The 21,148-nt window shown below is 47.6% G+C and overlaps 3 protein-coding genes across 8 annotated transcripts; 1 reads left to right on the top strand and 2 right to left on the bottom strand.

Moving 5' to 3' along the window:
- Positions 1-104: 104 nt before the first annotated feature.
- On the bottom strand, positions 105-4,396 carry Stk16 (serine/threonine kinase 16). Of its 2 annotated transcripts, XM_027397290.2 has the most exons (8): positions 4,206-4,396; positions 3,844-4,018; positions 3,087-3,306; positions 2,680-2,813; positions 2,410-2,530; positions 2,189-2,284; positions 1,701-1,822; positions 105-1,581 (listed from the first exon to the last, which is right to left on the bottom strand). In XM_027397290.2, the coding sequence occupies exons 2-8, from the start codon at positions 3,927-3,929 to the stop codon at positions 1,443-1,445; spliced, it is 918 nt and encodes a 305-aa protein (XP_027253091.1). In that variant the 5' UTR covers positions 3,930-4,018; positions 4,206-4,396; the 3' UTR covers positions 105-1,442. The 2 variants fall into 2 exon arrangements, with proteins under 2 accessions (XP_027253091.1, XP_027253092.1); XM_027397291.2 differs by lacking the exon at positions 2,189-2,284.
- Positions 4,397-4,507: 111 nt separating this feature from the next.
- Positions 4,508-15,914, top strand: Glb1l (galactosidase beta 1 like). Of its 3 annotated transcripts, none has more exons than XM_027397280.2 (17): positions 4,508-4,666; positions 5,806-5,915; positions 6,081-6,247; positions 6,467-6,617; positions 6,922-6,982; positions 10,388-10,482; positions 10,568-10,742; positions 10,822-10,880; positions 10,981-11,102; positions 11,200-11,240; positions 11,424-11,542; positions 11,817-11,891; positions 12,003-12,092; positions 12,234-12,347; positions 13,026-13,157; positions 13,362-13,577; positions 13,745-15,914. In XM_027397280.2, exons 2-17 carry the CDS (start codon positions 5,838-5,840, stop codon positions 14,006-14,008), a joined length of 1,959 nt encoding a protein of 652 aa, XP_027253081.1. In that variant the 5' UTR covers positions 4,508-4,666; positions 5,806-5,837; the 3' UTR covers positions 14,009-15,914. The 3 variants fall into 3 exon arrangements, with proteins under 3 accessions (XP_027253081.1, XP_027253079.1, XP_027253080.1); XM_027397278.2 differs by having other exon boundaries at positions 5,779-5,915; XM_027397279.2 differs by having other exon boundaries at positions 5,767-5,915.
- Ankzf1 (ankyrin repeat and zinc finger peptidyl tRNA hydrolase 1) lies at positions 14,115-21,140 on the bottom strand. 3 transcript variants are annotated; one of them, XM_027397275.1, is made up of 14 exons: positions 20,856-21,138; positions 20,562-20,739; positions 18,745-18,851; positions 18,417-18,519; positions 18,105-18,298; positions 17,630-17,742; positions 17,392-17,539; positions 16,932-17,160; positions 16,635-16,790; positions 15,319-15,802; positions 15,100-15,211; positions 14,830-14,997; positions 14,649-14,734; positions 14,115-14,448 (listed from the first exon to the last, which is right to left on the bottom strand). In XM_027397275.1, exons 2-14 carry the CDS (start codon positions 20,707-20,709, stop codon positions 14,325-14,327), a joined length of 2,172 nt encoding a protein of 723 aa, XP_027253076.1. In that variant the 5' UTR covers positions 20,710-20,739; positions 20,856-21,138; the 3' UTR covers positions 14,115-14,324. The 3 variants fall into 3 exon arrangements, with proteins under 3 accessions (XP_027253076.1, XP_035296933.1, XP_027253078.1); XM_035441042.1 differs by lacking the exons at positions 18,745-18,851; positions 20,562-20,739; positions 20,856-21,138 and having other exon boundaries at positions 18,407-18,519; XM_027397277.2 differs by lacking the exons at positions 14,115-14,448; positions 14,649-14,734; positions 14,830-14,997 and having other exon boundaries at positions 15,100-15,237; positions 20,856-21,140.
- Positions 21,141-21,148: the final 8 nt, after the last annotated feature.

The following is a 21,148-nucleotide window of genomic DNA, read 5'->3' as shown; positions in this document are numbered from 1 at the left end:
AGAAATGAGGACCAAATCCTGGACTTGTCTGTCTAGCTACAAACTATTGCAAGATCCAAGTCTTCACTTTTCCTAATAATAATTGATGTCTGGTGGGTTTTTTGGTTTTTTTTTTTTTTTCCAAGTGTCTAGTGGCTTCTGTGTTGGATGATCGACTGCTTTTGCTCTTGCTGCTGCTGCTTCACTCAACAGCTTTAGAAGCAAGGCCTGGCCCAAGCTTCGTTGTACACTGAGGGTTTAGGAATGGGGACTGGGCCAGCCCAAAGTTCCTGGGCATAGAGCCACCCTCACAAACTTGGGGGATGGGCGGGAACAAGGGCAATCTCCTGGTTGTTTGTGCCATCACACCTCCAGCAGCTTTGCAGAGCTTGCTGTCTATCTTGCTTACTGGGGCTTGAGCTATGCTATTAAAAGTCAGGACGTCTCCCCTCTGTTTGTTTTCCTTTGGCCTCAGCCTCTGCTTGGGGTGGAAGCCTGCCTGGACCCTAGGGAAAAATTATACTTCGCTAATAGGCACCCTAGGACTCAGGTTGACGTCAGCATGTAGAGGTGGGCATGGCTTGGGAGGAAGCTTCAAAATCTCCAGGACAGCCAACCCTGCCCTTGCCTCCCCTCCCTGGTGATTCAGGGACGCAGTGCCCTTCCCTGAGGAACTGGTTTAAAGCCCAGCTAAGGCTGGGTGCCTGTTTACTCAGCAAATGGGGCAGGAAGTGCCTGCTGGATACTGCCACAGGCCACTAGCCTCATCAATTATTAACTGTGTATGAGCTAGAATAGTCAGGGAGACTGGAAAAAATGGAAGCCAGTTCCACTCCCTTTGTCCTCAGCTGAGGGAGACCTGTAGGCTTCCATCCAGAGGTCATGGAGTTGGCAAACCTGCTGGGCTGGGCTGTTCTAAGCTACCCACCTTCAGAATGAGTGACAGAACTAGTGGAGTGTGCTTTCAAAGGGACCCTGGTCCCACTTCTCAGTACAGGCAGAAAACCAGCTTAAGCTGGAGACTCTGGTTTTGACCAAGGGAAGCTTAAAGACCTGTCTGCTGCCAAGCAGTCAAATCTTAAGAACTCTATCTGCCTTTGCCATCACACCAGTCCCTCTTCCCAGGCTATTCCCTTGGAAATGGTAACTAAACGGTTCGTTCTTTTTCTCTCCAGACACAATGACCTAAAATACACGTTTTCACTTTATTCTCCTGTTTATGTATCTCCTGCTACCAGATTTGGAGGCAGAACATGATGTGCGCCCAGCAGTCCAGCTTTGAGCCCTACTTTGTTTCACTCTCCCCCAACTCACCCTAGGCTCCTAGCCCAGGTACTGGGATAAGAGAGCAGAAAACACAAGGACCCACCATCCTTGCCCCTAACTATAACAGCCATCCTGGATAGAATGGAAGGAGTTCCAGTGAAGGATGAAAACTTCTTCAAGGTCATCTTCCCAACATATCAGATTTGGGTGGTGTGCTGGCCAGGAGCAGGAGGCTGCATTGCCTCCAACTGACTGAGGAGGACAGGAATGTGAGGGCGCTGCTGGGGGTCCACAGTCATCATAGAGCCCAAAAGCTGTCGCAATGCCGAAGAATGCCTGTGGGAGATGGAGGGCAGAGGACTGGAGGAGGACGCCTAGACTAAGGTTGCTAAAATTCCAACTTGGCTGGCTCTAGGCAATAGTCTACAGTGCTTAGTGTCCCTCCTGCTGCTCACCTGGGGCTTTGTGGGATGCTGAGTTCATTCTGCACAGCAAGAGCCACACTGTCACCCTTCTGGAACACCATATCATAAGGGCCTTCCCCAAACATCATGGCATAAAGCACACAGCCTAGGGACTGAGCATAATTTGGTTAGTTTCTGGAAGAGGAAAAATGGTATCCCATTTATTGCTATGGTAAAAGGAGACCATTTAAGCTAAAAATATGCCAACCTCACCCAAAGGAACTGTGTTTGCAGGAGGCCTCTTCAGCCCCTGCTTAGCTATTGCCTCCAGCAGTTGACCCAGTTCAGCCACAGAGATGACACCACTTCCTGAGAACAGTATCACTGATGGTTCCCAGGAAGGAAGTGGAGAACTATGGAGACATACTGTGGTTCTGGGGTCCCATGCAACAGAAACCAAAGGTCCCCTTCCCTCTGCTCCATAGTGACTACAGAGCCACACCCTTCTCCACCCAAGTTCCTGCCCACGTGCTTCTCACCCAGACATCAGTCCGCTCATCGATGACACAGTGGCTCTGCACAGAAAAAAGCTCAGGTGCCCGGTAGGAGATGGTGCACCGCTGGGCTGCCCAGTCCTGGAACAGTGTCCCCAGAGCTCAAAAGTGGAGCACAAGCCATATCATGTGACCAAATCGGTGCATGCATCAGAATGAGTTGGGGATGGGGGGAAAATGACAAAGGAACCTGGAGACTCTCTTACCTGTAGAGCTAGGGCCTGGCGTGAGCCCTCCACCTGGATGCATGCTTGATTCATAGACCCCAAGTCCATTAAAACTGGCTGCCCCTCATCACCAAGCAAAATATTGGTGGGCTTCAGGTCCCTGGAGGGAAGTGAAAATGACCCGAGGGCATCCTGGACAGGGAAGCTGGGATCCCAGGGAGCACCATGGGAGAATGCAGACATATCCCAATTCTCTTGACACAGCTCATCGCCTGGGTGCCAATAAGTGCATAGGGCCCTCCCACTGACCTGTGCGCATAACCTTTGGCATGAATGGCCTCAAGGCCTCTGCAGATACCCAGCAACAACGGAAGGATTTGGTCTTCAGTCAGGAAGTTGCCTTGGTCCTTCAGTCTTTCTATCTCATTCCACAGTGTACCTCTCTACAACACAAATTTTCCTGTGCTGAGAAGTTTTTTAAAGTCCCTACTACCTGGGACTCATTTCTATTCTGTGTCAAGGTCGGATACTGGTCATCCAGGGCTCTGTGGGATGTCGAATTCATATTGGACCCATTGGTCCTATAAGCCCCAAATTTAAAATGGCCCAAACCAGGACATGTGATCCTATCGTGTTTATGTATGACTACCCACAGAGCCCTTGGGAGGACTGTGAAATCTATTACAATCCCCTCTGTAACCAGCAGCCTTTCTGACCTTGAAGAAGGGTAGCAGGAGCCAGGCTTCATGCTTAGCACCTCGTTCTTTCAAACAGTAAGCCACGAGGCGAAGGATGTTGGGATGGTGGAAGAGGCGATGCATGTCCGCCTCTCTCTGGGCCTCGTCCTGGTCCTGCTGCTCATGACACAGGATTCGCTTCAGGGCGTAGAAGTGTCCATCATGTAACCCCTCCACTAGGTCCACATAGCTGAACCCACTGTGGGCCAAAGGGGTCAGTGAAGGACCATGGTCATCTCCCACATGGCTTGGACCCAGAGGCATTCCCTTGGGGAGGGAATTTCTACTCCATGCCTCTCACATGGAGGAGAAACCCTCCCAAGATGTGGCTCTCATATAGCTTCAAGATTTAGGGTTTGAGCTCCTCAAGAGCAGGGACACAGAAATCATTGAGGTTCCATGGTCTGAGTACAAGACATTCAATTAATATCAAGTAGCAACAAACATCTATCAGGTGTTTATGAGCCAGTCACGGGGTGACATGTTTTAAAAAATATACTATCACAGTTCTCACCAGCCCCTCAATGAGAAATCTCTATTAAGCAGATAAAGAAACCATTTACTTAAGGTCACACAAGGTGGATCCAGAAGGCCAGGGTACAGATTCCACTTTCTTGACCCATTCAACTAAGTCGGGTGAGGTAGAATCTAAGGCTAATACTCTAGCGTCTCTATCACATGCTGACTATTGTCCCTAAATGACCTGGGACTAGCTAAGTGACTTCCAAACACTCACCCCTCCCCCAATTTCTGGATGAAGAGGTAACGCTTATTATCAATGATGACAGTTCCCCGGGAGCAGACACACAGTGCGTGGCCCATAACGTCTCAGTCATCCTCTTCAAGGATGGTCTTTCTTCCAGGGAGAGTGGGCTCTTCCAGGCAATGGGCTGGGGGCCCAGCGGAGCATGCTGGAATGAAAACAGCAGGTCGAGGGTCAAGAACAATCCTGAGAGCCACTGGGGTACCAATACGGAGAGCTCAGGTCCAGCTCCTGGAACCGAGATTCACGTCTTAAAGCAAACAGGCCCCGGCGACTCCAGCGCTAAGAAGGCTGAGTTCTGGCGCTTCAAAGCGTCAAGCCACGCTGCGTCTTACCAGGCCGCTTCTTTCAACCCCGGCACACCTTCGGCCAGGTCCCGCTCTCACGCCCGTCGGGCATGGGGTGGCTGCGCAGGAGGTGCGGGACTCGAGCCCACCTCTGGCTGATCCTACCCTCCGTCGCCCGGGACCGAGCCCAGGGTCTGCCAGTACAGAAGACTCTTCACTGATCAGGCTCGGGCCTGAGCAAAGGGCCAGGGACCGGAAGCCACGGTGACATCATCAGTCCGCGCCGAAGTAACGGCCCTCTGTATCCTAGCAACAAGAGGCAGCAAGAGGCTATGGGGACCCGGAAGTGAGAGGCAGGGGCCCGGCTGGGGGGTGGAATGGTTTCTGTATCTCGCTGAGGGTTCCCACTTGGCCTTCAGGAAGGGTCAAGACGCAGGGACTTGTACCAAAGGGGAGCAAAGCCGGGCTCTGCCTGAGGCCCCTAGGACCTCCGTCCCCCAATGTCGGAGGTAGGAGTCAGAAAGTGGCCTACTGCAGTCTAGCTTGGAGGAGGGCCCAGGGAGGGGTGGGTCCTGGCCCTTATAAGCCTGGACGTCTGATCCGGTTAACACTTTCAAGCCTCTAGCCTGTGTTCCATTGCCTTAGCTAGAGTCCGGAGTGCGCCTTTGAAACAGAGTGCCGGTTTCTAAATCTGGTCCTAATAGTCTCCTAGCTGCGTGACCTCCAGGAAGTGATTTAGCCTCTCAGGTCTTCACTCTTCCCACCTGTAAGACAGTAGTACCTAGGGCAATGTGTTGTGAATTGTGAGGCCAAACTGACTAGCTGCAATCCCAGTTCTATTGAACTAAATGTGACTTTGGACAGCCACTTAATTCATTTTCCTCATCTGTAAGATGAGAATGATAATTATTCCACGGGTTTTTTCAAGATTAAATGAAACATCGTTCATACAGTATCTGACACATAGCCTTCAAGGTGTGTTGCTAAACAGAAATTGTTGTATTTTCTACCCTGATTCTCACATCTACAGCTGTGAAGGCAGGAGACATGGAAAATTGGATTTCCAAGCCTTTGCATTACGCAGTTGTTTTCACATCTTTTGCCTAGATAGGCAGATATGTTGGGAAGGGGTGCACACTCAAGAGGGGGGGGGGCAAATAGACTCCTTGTAGCCCAGTTTTCCTTTTCCATAGTCATGATCACCATGAAGTTTTTTTTTTTTTTTTTTTTTTTACGTTTTTCACTGTTTCTGCACCTGTTTTTAGCCCTTCGTTCTGTTGCTACTTATATGGATTTAACCTGATATGTGCCAGATCCTTTGCTAGTCATAAAGATTCAAGACACAAGTCCTCAGAGAGTTCAGTATAGAAGAGCAAGGCACTTTATTAAAATATAGATTCTGATTCTATGGTCTTGGGTAGGACCCAGGACTCTGCATTTCTAACAAGCTCCCAGGTGCTGTTGATGAAGCTCGTTAGTGAACAGCACTTTGAATAGAGAGATGTAGATTTTTACAAACTAGTGCATGGTGGGCGGCTGCAGGCAAAAGGCAAAGTCCGGGTTAACTGCCTGAAAACTTGAGGTGGTCTCCGCCCCTCTGCTTGCTGAGGTTCCTTCCCAGGAATCTGACACGTGATGGGTGGGACAGCCCTCACAGAGCAGAAGAGCCCTGTAAGTGCCATGGCTGCGAAGATGTTGCCTGATCCGGCTTCGCTGCTGCTGCGGCTTGTGACGCTGCTATTGCTGCTGCTGTCCCAGGTAAACTGAGTGGGTCAAGCTTCCTATCTGGGTGTGGCGGAAGGGAAAAAGAATTGGCAGAGGAGAGATGGTCAATCACCCGCAGGGCCAGTTCGATCTCTTAAGTACTTGTAGGCACTGACCCTCGCTCCAGACCTCTGCTGAGCTAGGCTTTCTCCCTTGCAGGCAGAAGCTCGCTCCTTCGTAGTGGATCGGCTGCATGACAGATTCCTCCTGAACGGGGTCCCGTTCCGCTATGTTTCTGGCAGTCTGCACTACTTTCGCGTACCGCGGGTACTTTGGGCCGACCGGCTTCTCAAGATGCGTTTGAGCGGCCTCAACGCTGTACAGTTGTAAGAAGTGCTCTCTAGAGCTTGGCGGAAGCCACATTTACTCTTCCTTAGAACCCGGTCCCTAGGAAAACAGACTGGGTTTAAGAAGGGTTTGAGCTCCAGGACTCCTCCGGCAAGGGTGGGAAAGGGTGGCCCAGAACCTCCTTCCAGCTGCTTCTCTCTTTCAAGTTCTGAGTCCCCTAGTTACCTCTGGGTCCTGTTAACATCTTCATTTCTCAGTTACGTGCCCTGGAACTACCATGAGCCAGAGCCCGGGGTCTATAACTTTAACGGCAGCCGGGACCTCATTGCCTTTTTGGATGAGGCAACTAGAGTGAACCTGTTGGTCATACTGAGACCAGGACCTTACATCTGTGCAGAGTGGGAGATGGTGAGTTAGTTGGAGAAGGGCAGAACAAAAGGCAAAGTTCTTGTGGGGTTTCAAACTCTCCTTTCTGCTCATACTGTAGAGGGCATTTACTCAACTCCCTTCCTTCTTACTTCCCCCACTGCACCCCAAAACAAAGCTATCTCTAGCTCAAGAGGTAACTTATCTGGTAATCCCAGCTTTAGGAAGCTGACAAAAAGACTGTTGTTTGAATTTGAGGCTAGCCTGGGCTACAGAGTGAAACCTTGTAAAACAAAGCAAAAACCCTTTGTGCTGATGTGTTGTAAACGTTTATGTTTCTCTCAAGGGAGGTCTCCCGTCTTGGTTGCTTCGAAAACCTAATATTCATCTGAGAACCTCAGATCCAGGTGAGTTGGACAAAAGATTTGAGTGCCTGAACAAGAGACCATCCCTCACTTGGAGGTCATTGTTATGAATAATGTGTAAGGGGAACCCTGGCCGATTCTATGGCAGGCAAGGGTAACCTAGGCAGATTCTTTCCTTCACGTCTAGCAGAATGCTAGAAACTGGGAACTGAGAGACCTAGTCCCTATGCAAAATAAAACTCATAATAATGTGTGATGCATACCTATAATTTCATGGCTTACAAGGTGGAGACAGGGGGGTCAGGAATTCAAGGTCATCCTCTACAGTCTCCCGTCTGTTTCTCCATTTCCCTTTCCTCTAAGTGCTGGACTGTCCCAGGATACAGTCCTTGGATATCTCTCTTTTCTAATTTTATTCTTTAGGTACTCTTATCCATTGTGTGCTAGAATTAACCCGTGAAGTATCTAACGACTGCCAGATAGGCACCTCTCTCCTAGGACCCTTCCCATGACTTCTCTACGCATACTGAAGTCCTATGTTGGTTCCCTATATAGACAAATAAAAAATGCAGTGATATAACTGAAACTAAGCTTCTGGTATGGCTTTTCAAACCAGCTACTTGTTCCTAGAATCTTCCATCTCAGCTAATGGCACTCCATCTTCACACCTCTCCTGCACTCATACTCTTTCCTGTCATCCTGTGTTCAGTCCATCAGAAAATCTTGTATGACTCTCAACAACATTGAATTTCATTATTTCTGGTCACTTCCACTGGCACCTACTGGCCTGAACCTCCCCTTGCTGGCATCTTAATTTCTTTCATCCTGTTGCTCTTCCTGGTTTGCTTTCCCTCCTGTATAGTCTGTTCTTAATATAGCAGCCAGGGAACGTCTATAAAAATAGTTTAAATATACATATCAAGTTATATCATATTTCCACTTAAACCTCCATAATAAGCTTTCCTCTCTTTCAGAATGTGAACCACATACCCCCTGAAATGGTCTACTAGGCCCTAGGCTTGTCTCCCTGGTGTCTGCCCTGCCGCCTTGTTCACCTTCCCCAGCCACACTACCCTCATTCACATTTACCAGCCTCACACAGAGCCTTTGCATGTGGTATTCCCTCAGCACCTCTGCAGAAATCACCTTCAGTGACACTTCCTGCCACCTTCTAAATCTTAAGCATCCCATACTGAACTATTGTATGCGTCCTCTCCTGCCTTGTAGTTTCTGTCATGTGTTTTTCTACCTCCACTCCTAAAAAGAGAACCCATAAGGCAGAGACTGTTTTCTGTTTTCCTTTCTATATACCCAGAACAGTGCTTGAAGCATGGTCAGCACCCATAAATATTTGTTGAATGAATAAATATGGTTTCATATGTGCTTGGAAGGACATCCTATATGTAAAACATAAAAAGAAAAATAATTAGGGGCTGGAGAGAAGGCTCAGCAGTTAAGAACAATGGTAGCTATTTCAGAGGTCCTGAGTTCAATTCCTAGCAACCACATGGTAGCTCAGAGCCTTCTATAATGGCTTCTGATGCCCTCTTCTGGCCTGCAGGTATATGTGCAGATATAGCACCAAATAAAAACAAACAAACAAAAAAAACAAAAAAGAAAAGAAAAATGATTAAATGATTTAAGATTTTTAAAAAATGGGCTGAGCATTGCAACACATGTTTTTAATTCCAGCACTTGGGTGGCAGAGGCAAGCAGATCTCGGTGAGTTCAAGGCCAGCCTGGTACACATAGGAAATTCTAGGCCAGTCAAAGGCTACCTTATGAGACCTTTTTCCAACAAAAAAAGAATTAAAAAACAATGCTTAGGCTGGGCGTTGATGGCGCATGCCTTTAATCCCAGCACCTGGGAGGCAGAGGCAGGTGGATCTCTGTGAGTTCCAGACCAGCCTGGTCTACAAGAACTAGTTTCAGGACAGGTTCCAAAGCCACAGAGAAACCCTGTCTCAAAAAACCAAAATAATAATAATAATAATAATAATAATAATAATAATAATAGTAATAATAATAATGATGCTTATGAGATGGGCCAAAAGGTAAAGGTACTTGCTTCCAACCCTGCCAGCCTGAGTTTGAGTTCCTTGGATTCATGTGGTGAAGGGAGAGAACCAAGTTGTCCGTGGCTTGAGTGCTTGAGTGCTTGAGTACGTTTGCATGTGCACGCACATGCGTGCATGTGTACACATACACACACACACACACACACACACACACACACACACTAAATAATAAATAAATGTTATTAAGAAGTTCTTTTAAGCCAGGCGGTGGTGGTACACACCTTTAATCCCAGTGCTTGCATGATAGAGACAGACAGATCCGTCTTTGTGAGTTGAAGGCCAGTCTGATTTATATAGTGAGTTCCAAGACAGTCAGTGCTACATAGAGGACCCAGTCTAAAAAAAAGAATTAAGACACAAGTAAAAATGCCTGTCACCAAGCCTGAGAGCCAGAGTTTGATATTTGGGACCCAAATGGTGGAAGGAGAAAACTGACCCCTGAAGGTTGACTTTCAGTTATGTACCACCACAGCACATACATGTGTACACATACACACACACATACACACACACACACACACACACACACACACACACACACACACACACAGTCTACCTTCAACAACACTGAATGTAACTATTTCTTGTTACCCACACTGCTATCTGCTGGCCCAAACCACCTCTCAGCTGTCATATCATAATAACCTATACATATGCAGACACACAAAAATAAATGTAATTTAAAAATATGAGCATAAAGAATCGAGGCATAAGTTAACATCAACTAGAGAAGGGGGGATGGGAGAAAAAGCATCAGGAAGAGGAAATAACATGTATGAACACATTGAGGAGGGATCATAAAAGTAATAAACAGTTGAGAAGTTGAGGCATGAGATCACACGGGCCGTTTATAAGAGTTCACACAAGTTCAATCACTACTTTTCTATTAAATTTCACAACATTCTTAGGTGTAAGTTGATCATATAACAGCTCCATATTATGTGTTTAGTCTTTTTTCTTACACGGAGTCTTAGGAGACACAATTGTTTCCTGTACTCCTAGAGTTTCCTCTAAGAGTCACTGCTCCTGAGATTGGAGAGGTGGCCCATCAGAGCACTGACTTCTCTTCTAGAAAAGCCAGGTTTGATTTCCAGCTGCTATGTGGTGGCTCATAACCATCTGTAACTCCAGTTCCAGAGGATCCAATGCCCTCTTCTGGCCTCCTCTGCAGTTACCAAACACATTCAGGCAAAACATTCATAATATAAAAAATAAATGAAAACAATAAAATTCTCAGGGTTTAGTTGTGAGCCAGGAGAGGGAAGCTACAGTCTGGAGTGTAGCACTGAGAGGCTATCAAGGATGTTGGGAAGGGGGACTGTGAAGGTAGTGACCCCTAATGAGCAGAGCACACTGCTCCCTCCTTTAGCCTTCCTTTCTGCTGTGGACTCCTGGTTCAAGGTCTTGCTGCCCAAGATATATCCATATCTCTACCACAATGGAGGCAACATCATTAGCATTCAGGTATGAATGGGAAGTGGGCTGGGCAAGGGAAGTAGGTACAAGGAGTCCTCACAGCTGGGCCCCTCTCTTTCCTTTTCCCTGGCAGGTGGAGAATGAATATGGTAGCTACAGGGCCTGTGACTACAAGTACATGAGACACTTGGCTGGCCTCTTCCGCACATTGCTAGGAGACGAGATCTTGCTCTTCACCACAGATGGGCCTCAAGGACTCAGATGTGGTTCCCTACAGGGACTCTATACCACTATAGATTTTGGCCCAGGTCTCCTAAACAAGGGTTGGGAGTGGAGCCTGGGCACCTCCTCTGTGATGCTTGTTTTTACCCTTGTTTCTTTTTGCAGCTGACAACATGACCAGAATCTTCTCCCTGCTTCGGGATTATGAACCCCATGGGCCATTGGTGAGAGGCCATCAGGAAGGGGAATCCGAAAAGTAATCTGGCTGGAATGGGGCTAGCTTTGTTCCCACCTCACTATGGCTCCTTTCACTTCTCCCCCTAGGTGAACTCTGAGTACTATACAGGCTGGCTGGACTACTGGGGCCAGAATCACTCCATGCGGACCAGTTCGGCAATAGCCCAAGGACTAGAAAAAATGCTCAGGATAGGAGCCAGTGTGAACATGTAACTGGGGGCACAGTTATTTTCCTGGGAGTTGGGGTTTAAAGCTAAGATTTCATAGGTCAGATTTTGCCCTTCCTCCCACCCACTCCCACTTTAGGTATATGTTTCATGGAGGTACTAACTTCGGATACTGGAATGGTGAGTACTGTCCCTGTGGTAGAAGCAGGAGGTAACAGGAATTACAGTCTTGGGCTGGACAGATAGGATGTCTAGAAGCTGACTATTGTGTTCTCTCTAACTGCAAGATTTTCTGCACAAAGCTCTTTGCTTAGTGCTTTTCACCTAAGAAGATGTGGAATTAATTAAGTTACTTTAATCCAGGTGCTGACGAGAAGGGACGCTTCCTTCCAATTACCACCAGCTATGACTATGATGCACCCATATCTGAAGCAGGGGATCTCACACCTAAGCTTTTTGCAATTCGAAGTGTCATCAGCAAGGTGCCCTTTTATTAATTGGGGAGAAGGGAGAGTGCCCATATTGTTAAGGAGCCCTACGAACTGGTGGTGTTTGTCTGGGTAACAGAGCCCTCTTAGCATTCCTTGAAGAATTTACCACTCCTATAGGATTATCTGGGGAACTATACACATGTGAAAAATTATAGGGTCTTCATGGCTCCCTGCAGCCCATCCCTGGGTTCCAGGTGGAGAACCTTCTTTTAGGGCCCTGGATTATTTTGGTTTTCCTATGACTACTGAGAGAATTTGGGCTCAGTTCCAGGAAATTCCCTTGGGACCTTTACCTCCCCCCAGCCCCAAGATGAAGCTTGGACCTCTGACTATGAACCTGGTAAGTTTCTCCTCCTCTTTCCTGGTCTTATACCATTGTTTTCTGAATCACTTACCCTGAGCAGCCCTCAATTCAGACACTTAGCAGTTTGGTTGCCCTTTGTCCTCACAGGATGGGAATTTGCTGTCTTTCCTAGACTTTCTCTGCCCCCACGGCCCCATCCGTTCAGTTTTGCCTTTGACCTTTGAGGCTGTCAAGCAGGTAAGACATAAACTTGCATCTGATGGGAATGGCAGACTCCTTCAGCCGCTACAACCAAAAGTTCCTCCAGCTACTAGTCTTTCTCACAGATACCGTCCTTATCACCAGTTCATCTTAAGGTACCCATTCTTCTGTATCTAGGACCATGGCTTTATGCTGTACCGGACCTATCTGACTTACACTATTGTAGAACCAACAGCATTCTGGGTGCCAAATAATGGAATTCATGACCGTGCCTATGTGATGGTGGATGGGGTAAGACCTAATTCCCAACCAACTTATGACCTCAATTTCTTCCCTTCCCCCAAACTCTTATAGCTTTCCAGTGTCTCCATCTCTAACCCTTTCCCACCTGTTTGCTCACATGGACAGAGGTTCTGGTTATAAGCTGGACGAGGGAGACCATGGTCAAGAATAGTTTGTTAACCAGGGATGTGGTGGGGTACACCTGCATCCCCAGCACTCAGTAGGCTGCAGCAGGGAAGTCACATCGTGGGCTATATAGTGAATTGTGGCTGCCTGGACCACATAGAGACCTGTATGAATGTACCAGAATGGCAGATAACCAACAAGATGATTACATTGTCCTCCAAATAAAGTGTTCTAATGTGACTCACTGTGCAGTGGCCAAGAACTGAGTGCTGGGCCTTTTCTTTACTAGAGCCTCTCTCTTTTTCTTCTTTAAAATTTTACATTACCAACCAGTTTCCCTCCCTCTGCTCCTCTTCCATCTCCATTCAGAAGGGGTAAGGCCTCCCATTGAGTCAACAAAGCATGGCTCCTCCCCCTTGCACCAAGGGTTGGTGAGGCATCCCACCATAGGGAATAGGTTCCAAAGAGCCAGTTCATCCATCAGGGACAGGTCCTGGTCCCACTGCTAGGGGCCTCACAAACAGCCCAAGCCACACAATAGAGCCCATCTCTTATCCACAGGTATTCAAGGGTGTTCTGGAGCGGAATTTGAAACACGAACTATATTTGACAGGGAAAGTAGGGGCCAAGCTGGATATATTGCTAGAGAATATGGGGAGGCTCAGTTTCGGGTCTAACCACAGTGACTTTAAGGTAAGCTGGTTTTGCCTATTATTCCCCAGTACTGACCACCTGTCTTGGAGAACAGGGCCTAATGGAAAACTCCGTCCTTAGGCTTAGGCAGAGGAATAGTGCTTGAGGATGTGGACATGGCCAGTTACATTCTGGAGCTTGACTGGGGACAGTGAGGACACTTGTGTGGACTCAGTGAATGACTTTCCATTGGCTTCCCCACAGGGCCTGTTAGAACCACCACTTCTGGGGCAGACAATCCTCACTGAGTGGATGATGTTCCCTCTCAAAGTTGATAAGCTTGTAAGGTGGTGGTTCCCCCTGCAGCTGACGAAAAGAGCACAGCCTCAAGCTTCCTCTGGCCCCGCCTTCTATTCCACAACATTTTCAGTGTTAGGCAAGCTTGGGGACACATTTCTGTATCTACCTGGATGGACCAAGGTATTGCTAATGGTGGTAGTTAAAGTGGGGGGAGTGGGTGGGGGACACATTACAAAAAAAAACCAGTTGGGAATAGAAATTACTAATCTGATTAGAAATCTGAAAGAGGATAATTCCACCCCGTGGAGAGCTGACCTTTTGTTTTTCCACTCCATCCTTTCTCCCAGGGCCAAGTATGGATCAACGGGTTTAACTTGGGCCGGTACTGGACAAAGCGGGGTCCACAACAGACCCTATACGTGCCAAGACTTCTGCTGTTTGGTAGATCGACAAACAAAATCACATTGCTGGAGCTAGAAAATGTGCCTCATGAGCCCCAAATCCAATTTTTGGATACGCCTATCCTCAATAGCACTTTCCACTGGGGATATACCTATTTCCTCTCAGAAACACAAGGTTCATATGAACCAATGGAGTTAAGTGGGCACTGAAAGAAAGATAACACTTGAATCTGGGACATAGGGCAGGATCCTTTGGTGCTGGCCACAGTGACCATAAATAATCAAAGGCTACAATCCCTCTGAATGTAAGTACAGATACAATTTTCTTGCCAAACTTTATTGTGATTAAAATTCCAAAGACAGTACTGGCTCCACACACCTCTGTGGCCCTGTCTTTGCCCTTGTTCCTGAGTGTCCTTCACCCCCATCTTCCACATAATCTCAAGCTTCAGGAGGAGGAAGAAAAACTCTAGGTCTGAATGTATCCTCTCGGGGCCCAGAGTTGGACCCAGGTGGCTATAAGAAATCAGGAAGAAGGCCTCCCTGCCTGACTGCGATGGTCTCGGAGGCAACGAGTGGAGCAGAAAGAGAAGTCGAGGTAGTGAAAGGGAACGAGGCCTTGGAGGGACACTCCACAACTCCAACAGCGCCTGAACAAAGGGAAGAAAAATGACTGGACAGGTACCCCACAAACTTTCCCATCCAAGCCTTGCCCAGCCTTAAAGGTCCCAGGGAATCTCGAGTCCCCTCCATGATCCTTCTGAACACCAAAAAGGCATCCTTCCCGGTACCCCAAGTGGCTCCTATGACACAGGAGCCTACCCTTTCACTCATCCCCGGGCCCCCATACCCAGCATTGACAGCTGCAGAGTCAGGGACTGGAGGCCTAGGGGCTCCCAACTGGGCAGCGAATCGGCGCTCTGCAGCCAGAGCTCTCTGAAAAACAGAATAGATGTTAAAGAAGGGTTTGCAGAGGTGAACGGCACATCCAGGGAAATGACTGCTCAATCTGGGAAGGCAGGCAGGCTCACCTTCTCTCGGTCACTGAGGGCAGCAAATCGCCGTTGTTCTTCTTGTTCCTGCTCTTCCTGCTCCCTCTGCTTCTGCTGCTGCTGCTCCCGTTGCCGTCGAGCTGCCTTCTGCTCCTTCTTCCTTGTAGCCTGCCGGATCTCCATTTCTTGAGTCAGTGGCCCTGGCACCTGGAGGATTTCCCAAAGATATTGTAAAACTACAAGGAAGTAGGAAGGACCTAGTGAGGATCTCTGATGCCCTCCCACTCTGTAGCTCCTTTTCCAGCTCACCCGAGCCTTGTTGTAATCATAGGCATCAAGATTCTTCTCCATGAACCTTCGGAATTCATTTCGCGTTGATTTGTCAGCTGCTACAGTATAAGGTGGCCGAGCCCTAGAGTCCCTAAGGACAAAAACCCAAAACCGAGTCTACTTGCCTCCTGCTTTTCAAGTGCCAAAAGGAGCTACCATCTTATGCTCTCTAAACTGGCTCCGGATGGAGATACTTACTGCACAGTGGGGTCAGCACCTGCCTCCAACAGCAGACGAACTACTAAGCCTCTTCCAGCTGCAGCTGCTGCATGCAGGAGAGTAAAGCCACCAGAGCCCAAAGGGGCATTGAGTAGGGACATAATGCCAGGGTCTACAGGCCCAGTAGCTAGCTGGAGCTTTAGCACCTCAATGTCCCCAGCTCGGCAAGCATATAGAAGCATATCCCAGAGCTCTGGCTGGCCAGGGGCTTTGGACTCATCAACCAAACTGTCCAATGGGGTTGTAACCACTTGGTCTGGCTTCGAGAATGGCTCATCTTCTTGAGATTGCTGAAGAAGAGTCACGTGTGTCCCACACTGCTGGTCTTGACTTCTCTCCTTCTTCTTTTTCCTCCTCCTCCGCTTGGGCAATACCTCAAATTCACGAAGATCCAGGGTCCCCAGTGTCAATTCTACTAGCTCCAACTCTACTTGGGAGCCACCTTCTTCCTGAGACTCTGAACCTAGAAAAAAACATGCTGTTAGATCTATCTAAGGAATAGGGAGCGGGGGGAACAGTGTGGGCGTCCTCAGATGGGTTTACGTTTATAAAAAGATACTCAGATCATCCTGAAATGGAGTGTTTTTATTCTATCCCTGGACTCTGCCAGTGAACAGCATTAGGGCAGTACAAAGCAGAAGAAAGCACCATCGTGGTGGTGCATGCCTTTAGTCCTGGCACTGGAGGCAGAAGGACAGTGAGTTCAAGATCACCTGGGCTACATAGAGAGTTCCAGGCCATCCTGGGCTAAATAACAAAGACCTTGCCTCAATAAGGAGGCAGTTTGGTATGATGGCTCATGAGTATAATCCCAGCATTTGGGAGACTGAGGCAGAAGACTGTCATGATTTCAAGGCCAGTGTGGGCTACACAGTGAGTTCTAGACCAGCCTGGGCTAAAGTAAGTATGTCTCAAGACAACATACCTAATTTTATAAACAGATGCTGGTAGGAATGAGTGGATGGATGTGGGTATGTTTTTTTTTTTTTTTTTTTTTGTTTTTTGTTTTGTTTTTTGTTTTGTTTTTTTTTCCAGACAGGGTTTCTCTGTGTAGCTTTGGAGCCTATCCTGGCACTCGCTCTGGAGACCAGGCTGGCCTCGAACTCACAGAGATCTGCTGCCTCTGCCTCCCGAGTGCTGGGATTAAAGGCGTGCACCACCAACACCCGGCAGATGTGGGAATGGTTTAAGGGCTCACCTATCAACTGGTAGATGGGTAAGTTATGAGAATTGGCCACTGCATTTCTAAGGCAGACATGCAGATATATATGACAATTGCCAGATGGTGCTCAAACCTTGCTTGAGTAATTCTTCATCCTGCAAAAGTGCCTTATTTTCATCACTGGGGACCTTTGTTTTTTCTTTATCAGTAGTCTTTTTCCTCTCCTCTCTCTCTGGCTTCCATTGTGTCTCAAGTGAATGAAATCTGATCATTTCTCGAGGGTCGTCATCTGTCATGAAACAAAAAAGTCTTTCTCAAACTTAAGTGTGGAGAAGCCAGTCCAGGTCAACTGGGCTGCAGTCCACATGCTAGAAAACCCCATGGTATATACAGGTCTGTGTATGAGGTCCCACGGCCTGGAATAGCTCACCATACACCTGCAAGGTCATCAGCTTATGGAGCACACGCTGAAGCTCTCCAAAAGTGGGTCTTCGGGTGGTGAGGGGTATATCCCAAAGTCGGAAATCATCCCTTTGCAAGGGTGCCCCCTGACCTCCAAAAAACAAGGACCGGCCAGAGCGTGGGGCACGTAGCAGTATTGTTTCTGCCTCACCCAGTGCTTTAGCCCAGGTTGGCCCTGTCAGCAAGTCTCGAACATCCTAAAGAAAGTAACTCCACTTAGCATGTTTCACCTGATATAAAGAAAAAAACCCAAAAAAACAAATCTCCACAAAACAATGGCCCTCTGATCATATGCAGGGAGTGTCAGCTAGAGAGAGAGAAAGAATAAGAGAATATTTCTGGAGATCCCTATTCTATTGTCTGTGCAGAAAACTATAAAGACTGAGAGATCAGAGGGCTATCACAGAGATCTGTGAGGCACAACTCACCTTATACAGCATGGCTTCATTGTAACGCCTCAAGTTGGCTCCAGCAGAACGTGATGCCCTACCCTGGGCATCCTGAAGCCCCTGGGCTGTGCCTCTCTTGGCCCGAACGGTATAACGGTGAAAGGTTTTGTGTGTCACCACTTCTCTTCTGTAGATGGTACATACTCAGTACTGTAGACCAGATGATGCTCCCAGGTTAATGGGGTCCATCCTTAAGCCCCATGCAGCACCCTCTCACCCTTGAAAAACGGCACCAGCAAAGTGCCCAGCCGCAGCCATGAGCACCACGGAGTATCTGGGACCTCCACTTTGCAGGTTCTGTATTAGCAATTCTTCCTTTTCTGGGGGAACCTATATGACAGATGCAACAGAAACATTCCATGTGATGCATGCACTGAGAACAAAAAAACCACGTGTTACATTTGCATTATCTCATTTATTACCTTAGCCTCATTTCCATTTCACAATGAAGGATATTTGAGGCTTGGAGAGGTAGTTGCAGAAGATGGGAGTGGTAGAATCACATTTTAGACTTAATCCCCATACATTTGACCCTTTCAAGATTCTGGACAGTTTCAATTCAAGGTTATGCTGTCAGGTAAGACAGCCTAACCCAAAAGGAAGGGAGAAAATAAGACACGCATTGGCTAAAGAAACCCTAGGTCCAGTATATGAAAATGGAGATTGATCACACAACCTGTATTGTTACTTGCCTGTCGAGGGCCTAGGACACAGCGATATGCATAAAGAAATTGGCCCTGGGCATTTTTGAAAAGGACACGATGTGGGTAGAATCCTCGGGGTCGGTTAGGTTTCTCAAACTCAGCCCTCCCCTCATCCAGTGTTGGCAAGTCCTCTTTGCTAGATGAGTCTGAGTCTTCTGACCCCGAGATGCTGGAAAGATCTCCTGAAGACAAATATGGGACAACCAAGTCTGACACACCACTTTGTACTTTCTTCAAACCCCATGGTGCCTTTTCCACCCATACCTGCTCCCATACAGGCTTTCCCATACCAAGTATCACCTGTGGAGCTTTGCTTTTCAAAGTCCGAAGCAGACAGGAGAGGCTTGTTCTTGAGACGCTGTTTTAGGTTAAAGCGATGCCAATCAAGCTTATAATGTTCTCTCTGGCGTGAAGGAAAAGGGAGGCAGAGAGTGGAAATACATCCTACCTTGGCCTTGTACAGTAAGCAAAGCTAGTCACAGAACTCTAGGAAGTTTAACCACCTAGCACCAAGTGCATTAGACAAAGTATGGATCTTTATAAACTTAAGGTAAACCAGAGTCTACCTCATCCCACCCACCAAGATATTTTTGCTGCTTACAGCTAGCCCTATACCCTGGCCTTTTACCTGTTCTTGGTGGTTCTCGAAGATCTGGTCACAGGCTGAACAAAATAGTTTCTCTGAAATGTCCAGAGAACATGGGGATACTTTTCTTCCTGAACTTGTATTCTCTTCTGAACAGAAGAAAAGGGTAATTGAAAGTAGAAAGGGATTATATCCAATCTACAGTGAACCTACAGTACCTAGAACTATATCAAATACCTATTAAAATGATAATAAAGAGCCAGGCATTGGTGGTACACGCCTTTAATCCCAGCATTCCGGAGGCAGAGGCAGGCAGATCTCTGTGAATTCGAGGCCAGCCTGGTCTCCAGAGTGAGTGCCAGGATAGGTTCCAAAGCTACACAGAGAAACTCTTGTCTCAAAAAAACCAAAAAAAAAAAAAAAAAAAAGAATCTTGCCTGCCAAGAATTTACAATCTGGCAATCATGAAATAAATGATACAGTGACTATTTTGTATGCTAAATATACTTTTGAAAAGATACATATAAAACTAACACAAACATTACATTTCAACGATCCAAATGGATTGTTTAGGGAAGTCTTGTAGAAAACAAATGGAAGGTTAAATCATTTTCTTTTTGGAGCTGAGGCTTTAAGACCTCATCTATCCTTAACATGTTCTGGACTGCATTACCCCCTCCTTTCAGTCCTCCCCACACTCCCACCCCCATCTATTAAGTGCTACCTAACACACCTGAAGAAGTGTCTAGCAAGGGTAAAGTATCAAAACAGCCAGTTTTCATCAATCAGGAAAATGCTTCCTGAGTCAATGTTTTCCACATCCTTAGATACACAGAAAGATTAACTCCAGAAGTACGCCTGTCGATCTACACCAAACTTAACTGAAGCTGGGCATGGTGGTGTGTAATCAGGAGGCAGAGGCAGAGGCAGAGGCAGAGGCAGAGAGATCTCAATGAGTTAGAGGTCAGCCTGTTCTACATAGTGAGTTCCAGGCTACCCAAGACTATGTAGTAAGACTCTGTCTCAAAGCCAAACCAAGCAAAAACAAAACAAAAAAACCAAACCTACTTTGATACAGATAATGGGAAGCCCCTTAGACCCCCTTGATCCCAACAGTAAACTTGTGGAGGCACACAGTGGCCTTACTGAGGATGAGCAAGCACACACTCAAGAAAACAAGTCCAGGGAGAATCTTGCACCACATCTTACCTAAACAAAACCTTACTTCAAGGTGTCTGGACTTCAGCTCCCTCCCTACTAAGCCCTAAAATAATACTTCTGCAGTACTGGGGATGGAACCCAGGTCTACTACTGAGCTACATTCTCTACCACTAAAATTTTTTTTTTCTTCTGTTTTTGTTTTTTTCTGGATAAGATCTCACTGTATAGTCTAGGTTGTTCTGGAACCCCCAATTCTTACTGCCTCGGTTTCCTAACTGCTGGTGTGTGCCTCAACTCCCAGATTAAAATTACTTTTAACTACATAAAACCAGTTCCTAGATTCCAATTTACATCTCACAATTCCGGTTATAGCAGGCAACCTAAAAAAAAAATGCAAAGACTAATGTATAAAATCAGTTATTTAGCACAAGGTAATAGATCTGACTAAAGTCCATTACAATTTGAAACAGGCCTAGTAACTGTTTTTATTAACGTGACGAGATATAAACAAAAACTAGAGACTTATTTGGCGACAATTCATGGGCCAGCGCCATAAACCACCCAAGGATGAAATATATTGGGGGGTGGGGTCTCCAACAGAATCAGTGTGGATTCCTAAACTGGGAAATCGTGGTGTGAAAGTCTTCCGTGTTAACAGACTCCACGGAACCCCGTCCACCCTAAAGCATCTCGGATACCTGGGCAGGGAGTACGCGACGCCCCGGGCAGAGCCTCCGCGGGTGCTTGGCTCACCAGGCTCAGGCCCCGAACGAGTGGCGCTTCCGCGGTGAGGTCCAACAGGGAGACCGAGGCAGAGGCCAGGGCTGTACCTGGAGCCGGCGACATGGCCGAAGCAGAACGACTCAGAAGCAGCTCCTGGAGCAGAAACGGAGGGGAGAAACAGAACAGCCCTTCAGGACGGGATTCTACTGCCCAGTCTCCAGCCGGCCCGGCGTGGCCATGCCCACGCGGAAAAGCCCCTCGGCCCTCACCTGTTACACGAATCCGTTCTGCGGAGAATACGTTATGAGGGTCTGCCGGAAGTGAAACGAAGAGCGCCCAGACCCCAATCGATCGAGCCCAGCAGTTCCCAGTCGGAGGCTACCCAACCGATCCACTTGCGCCGATCTGACTGAACCTCGTCGCTCGCCCCCGCCCTCAGAAGCCGCCACTAATGACTCGAGAGAGCCAAGTCGCACGCACGTCTACCATTCGGAAGCTGGATTTCTGCAACACCACACAATCTGGTGGCTACGGAGCCGCGAAGGGGACACACTGAGGCGCC

This window comes from Cricetulus griseus, chromosome 2, assembly GCF_003668045.3.
Source record: "Cricetulus griseus strain 17A/GY chromosome 2, alternate assembly CriGri-PICRH-1.0, whole genome shotgun sequence".
Classification (NCBI taxonomy): domain Eukaryota; kingdom Metazoa; phylum Chordata; class Mammalia; order Rodentia; family Cricetidae; genus Cricetulus; species Cricetulus griseus.
This window is presented reverse-complemented; position numbering and strand designations above follow the sequence as displayed.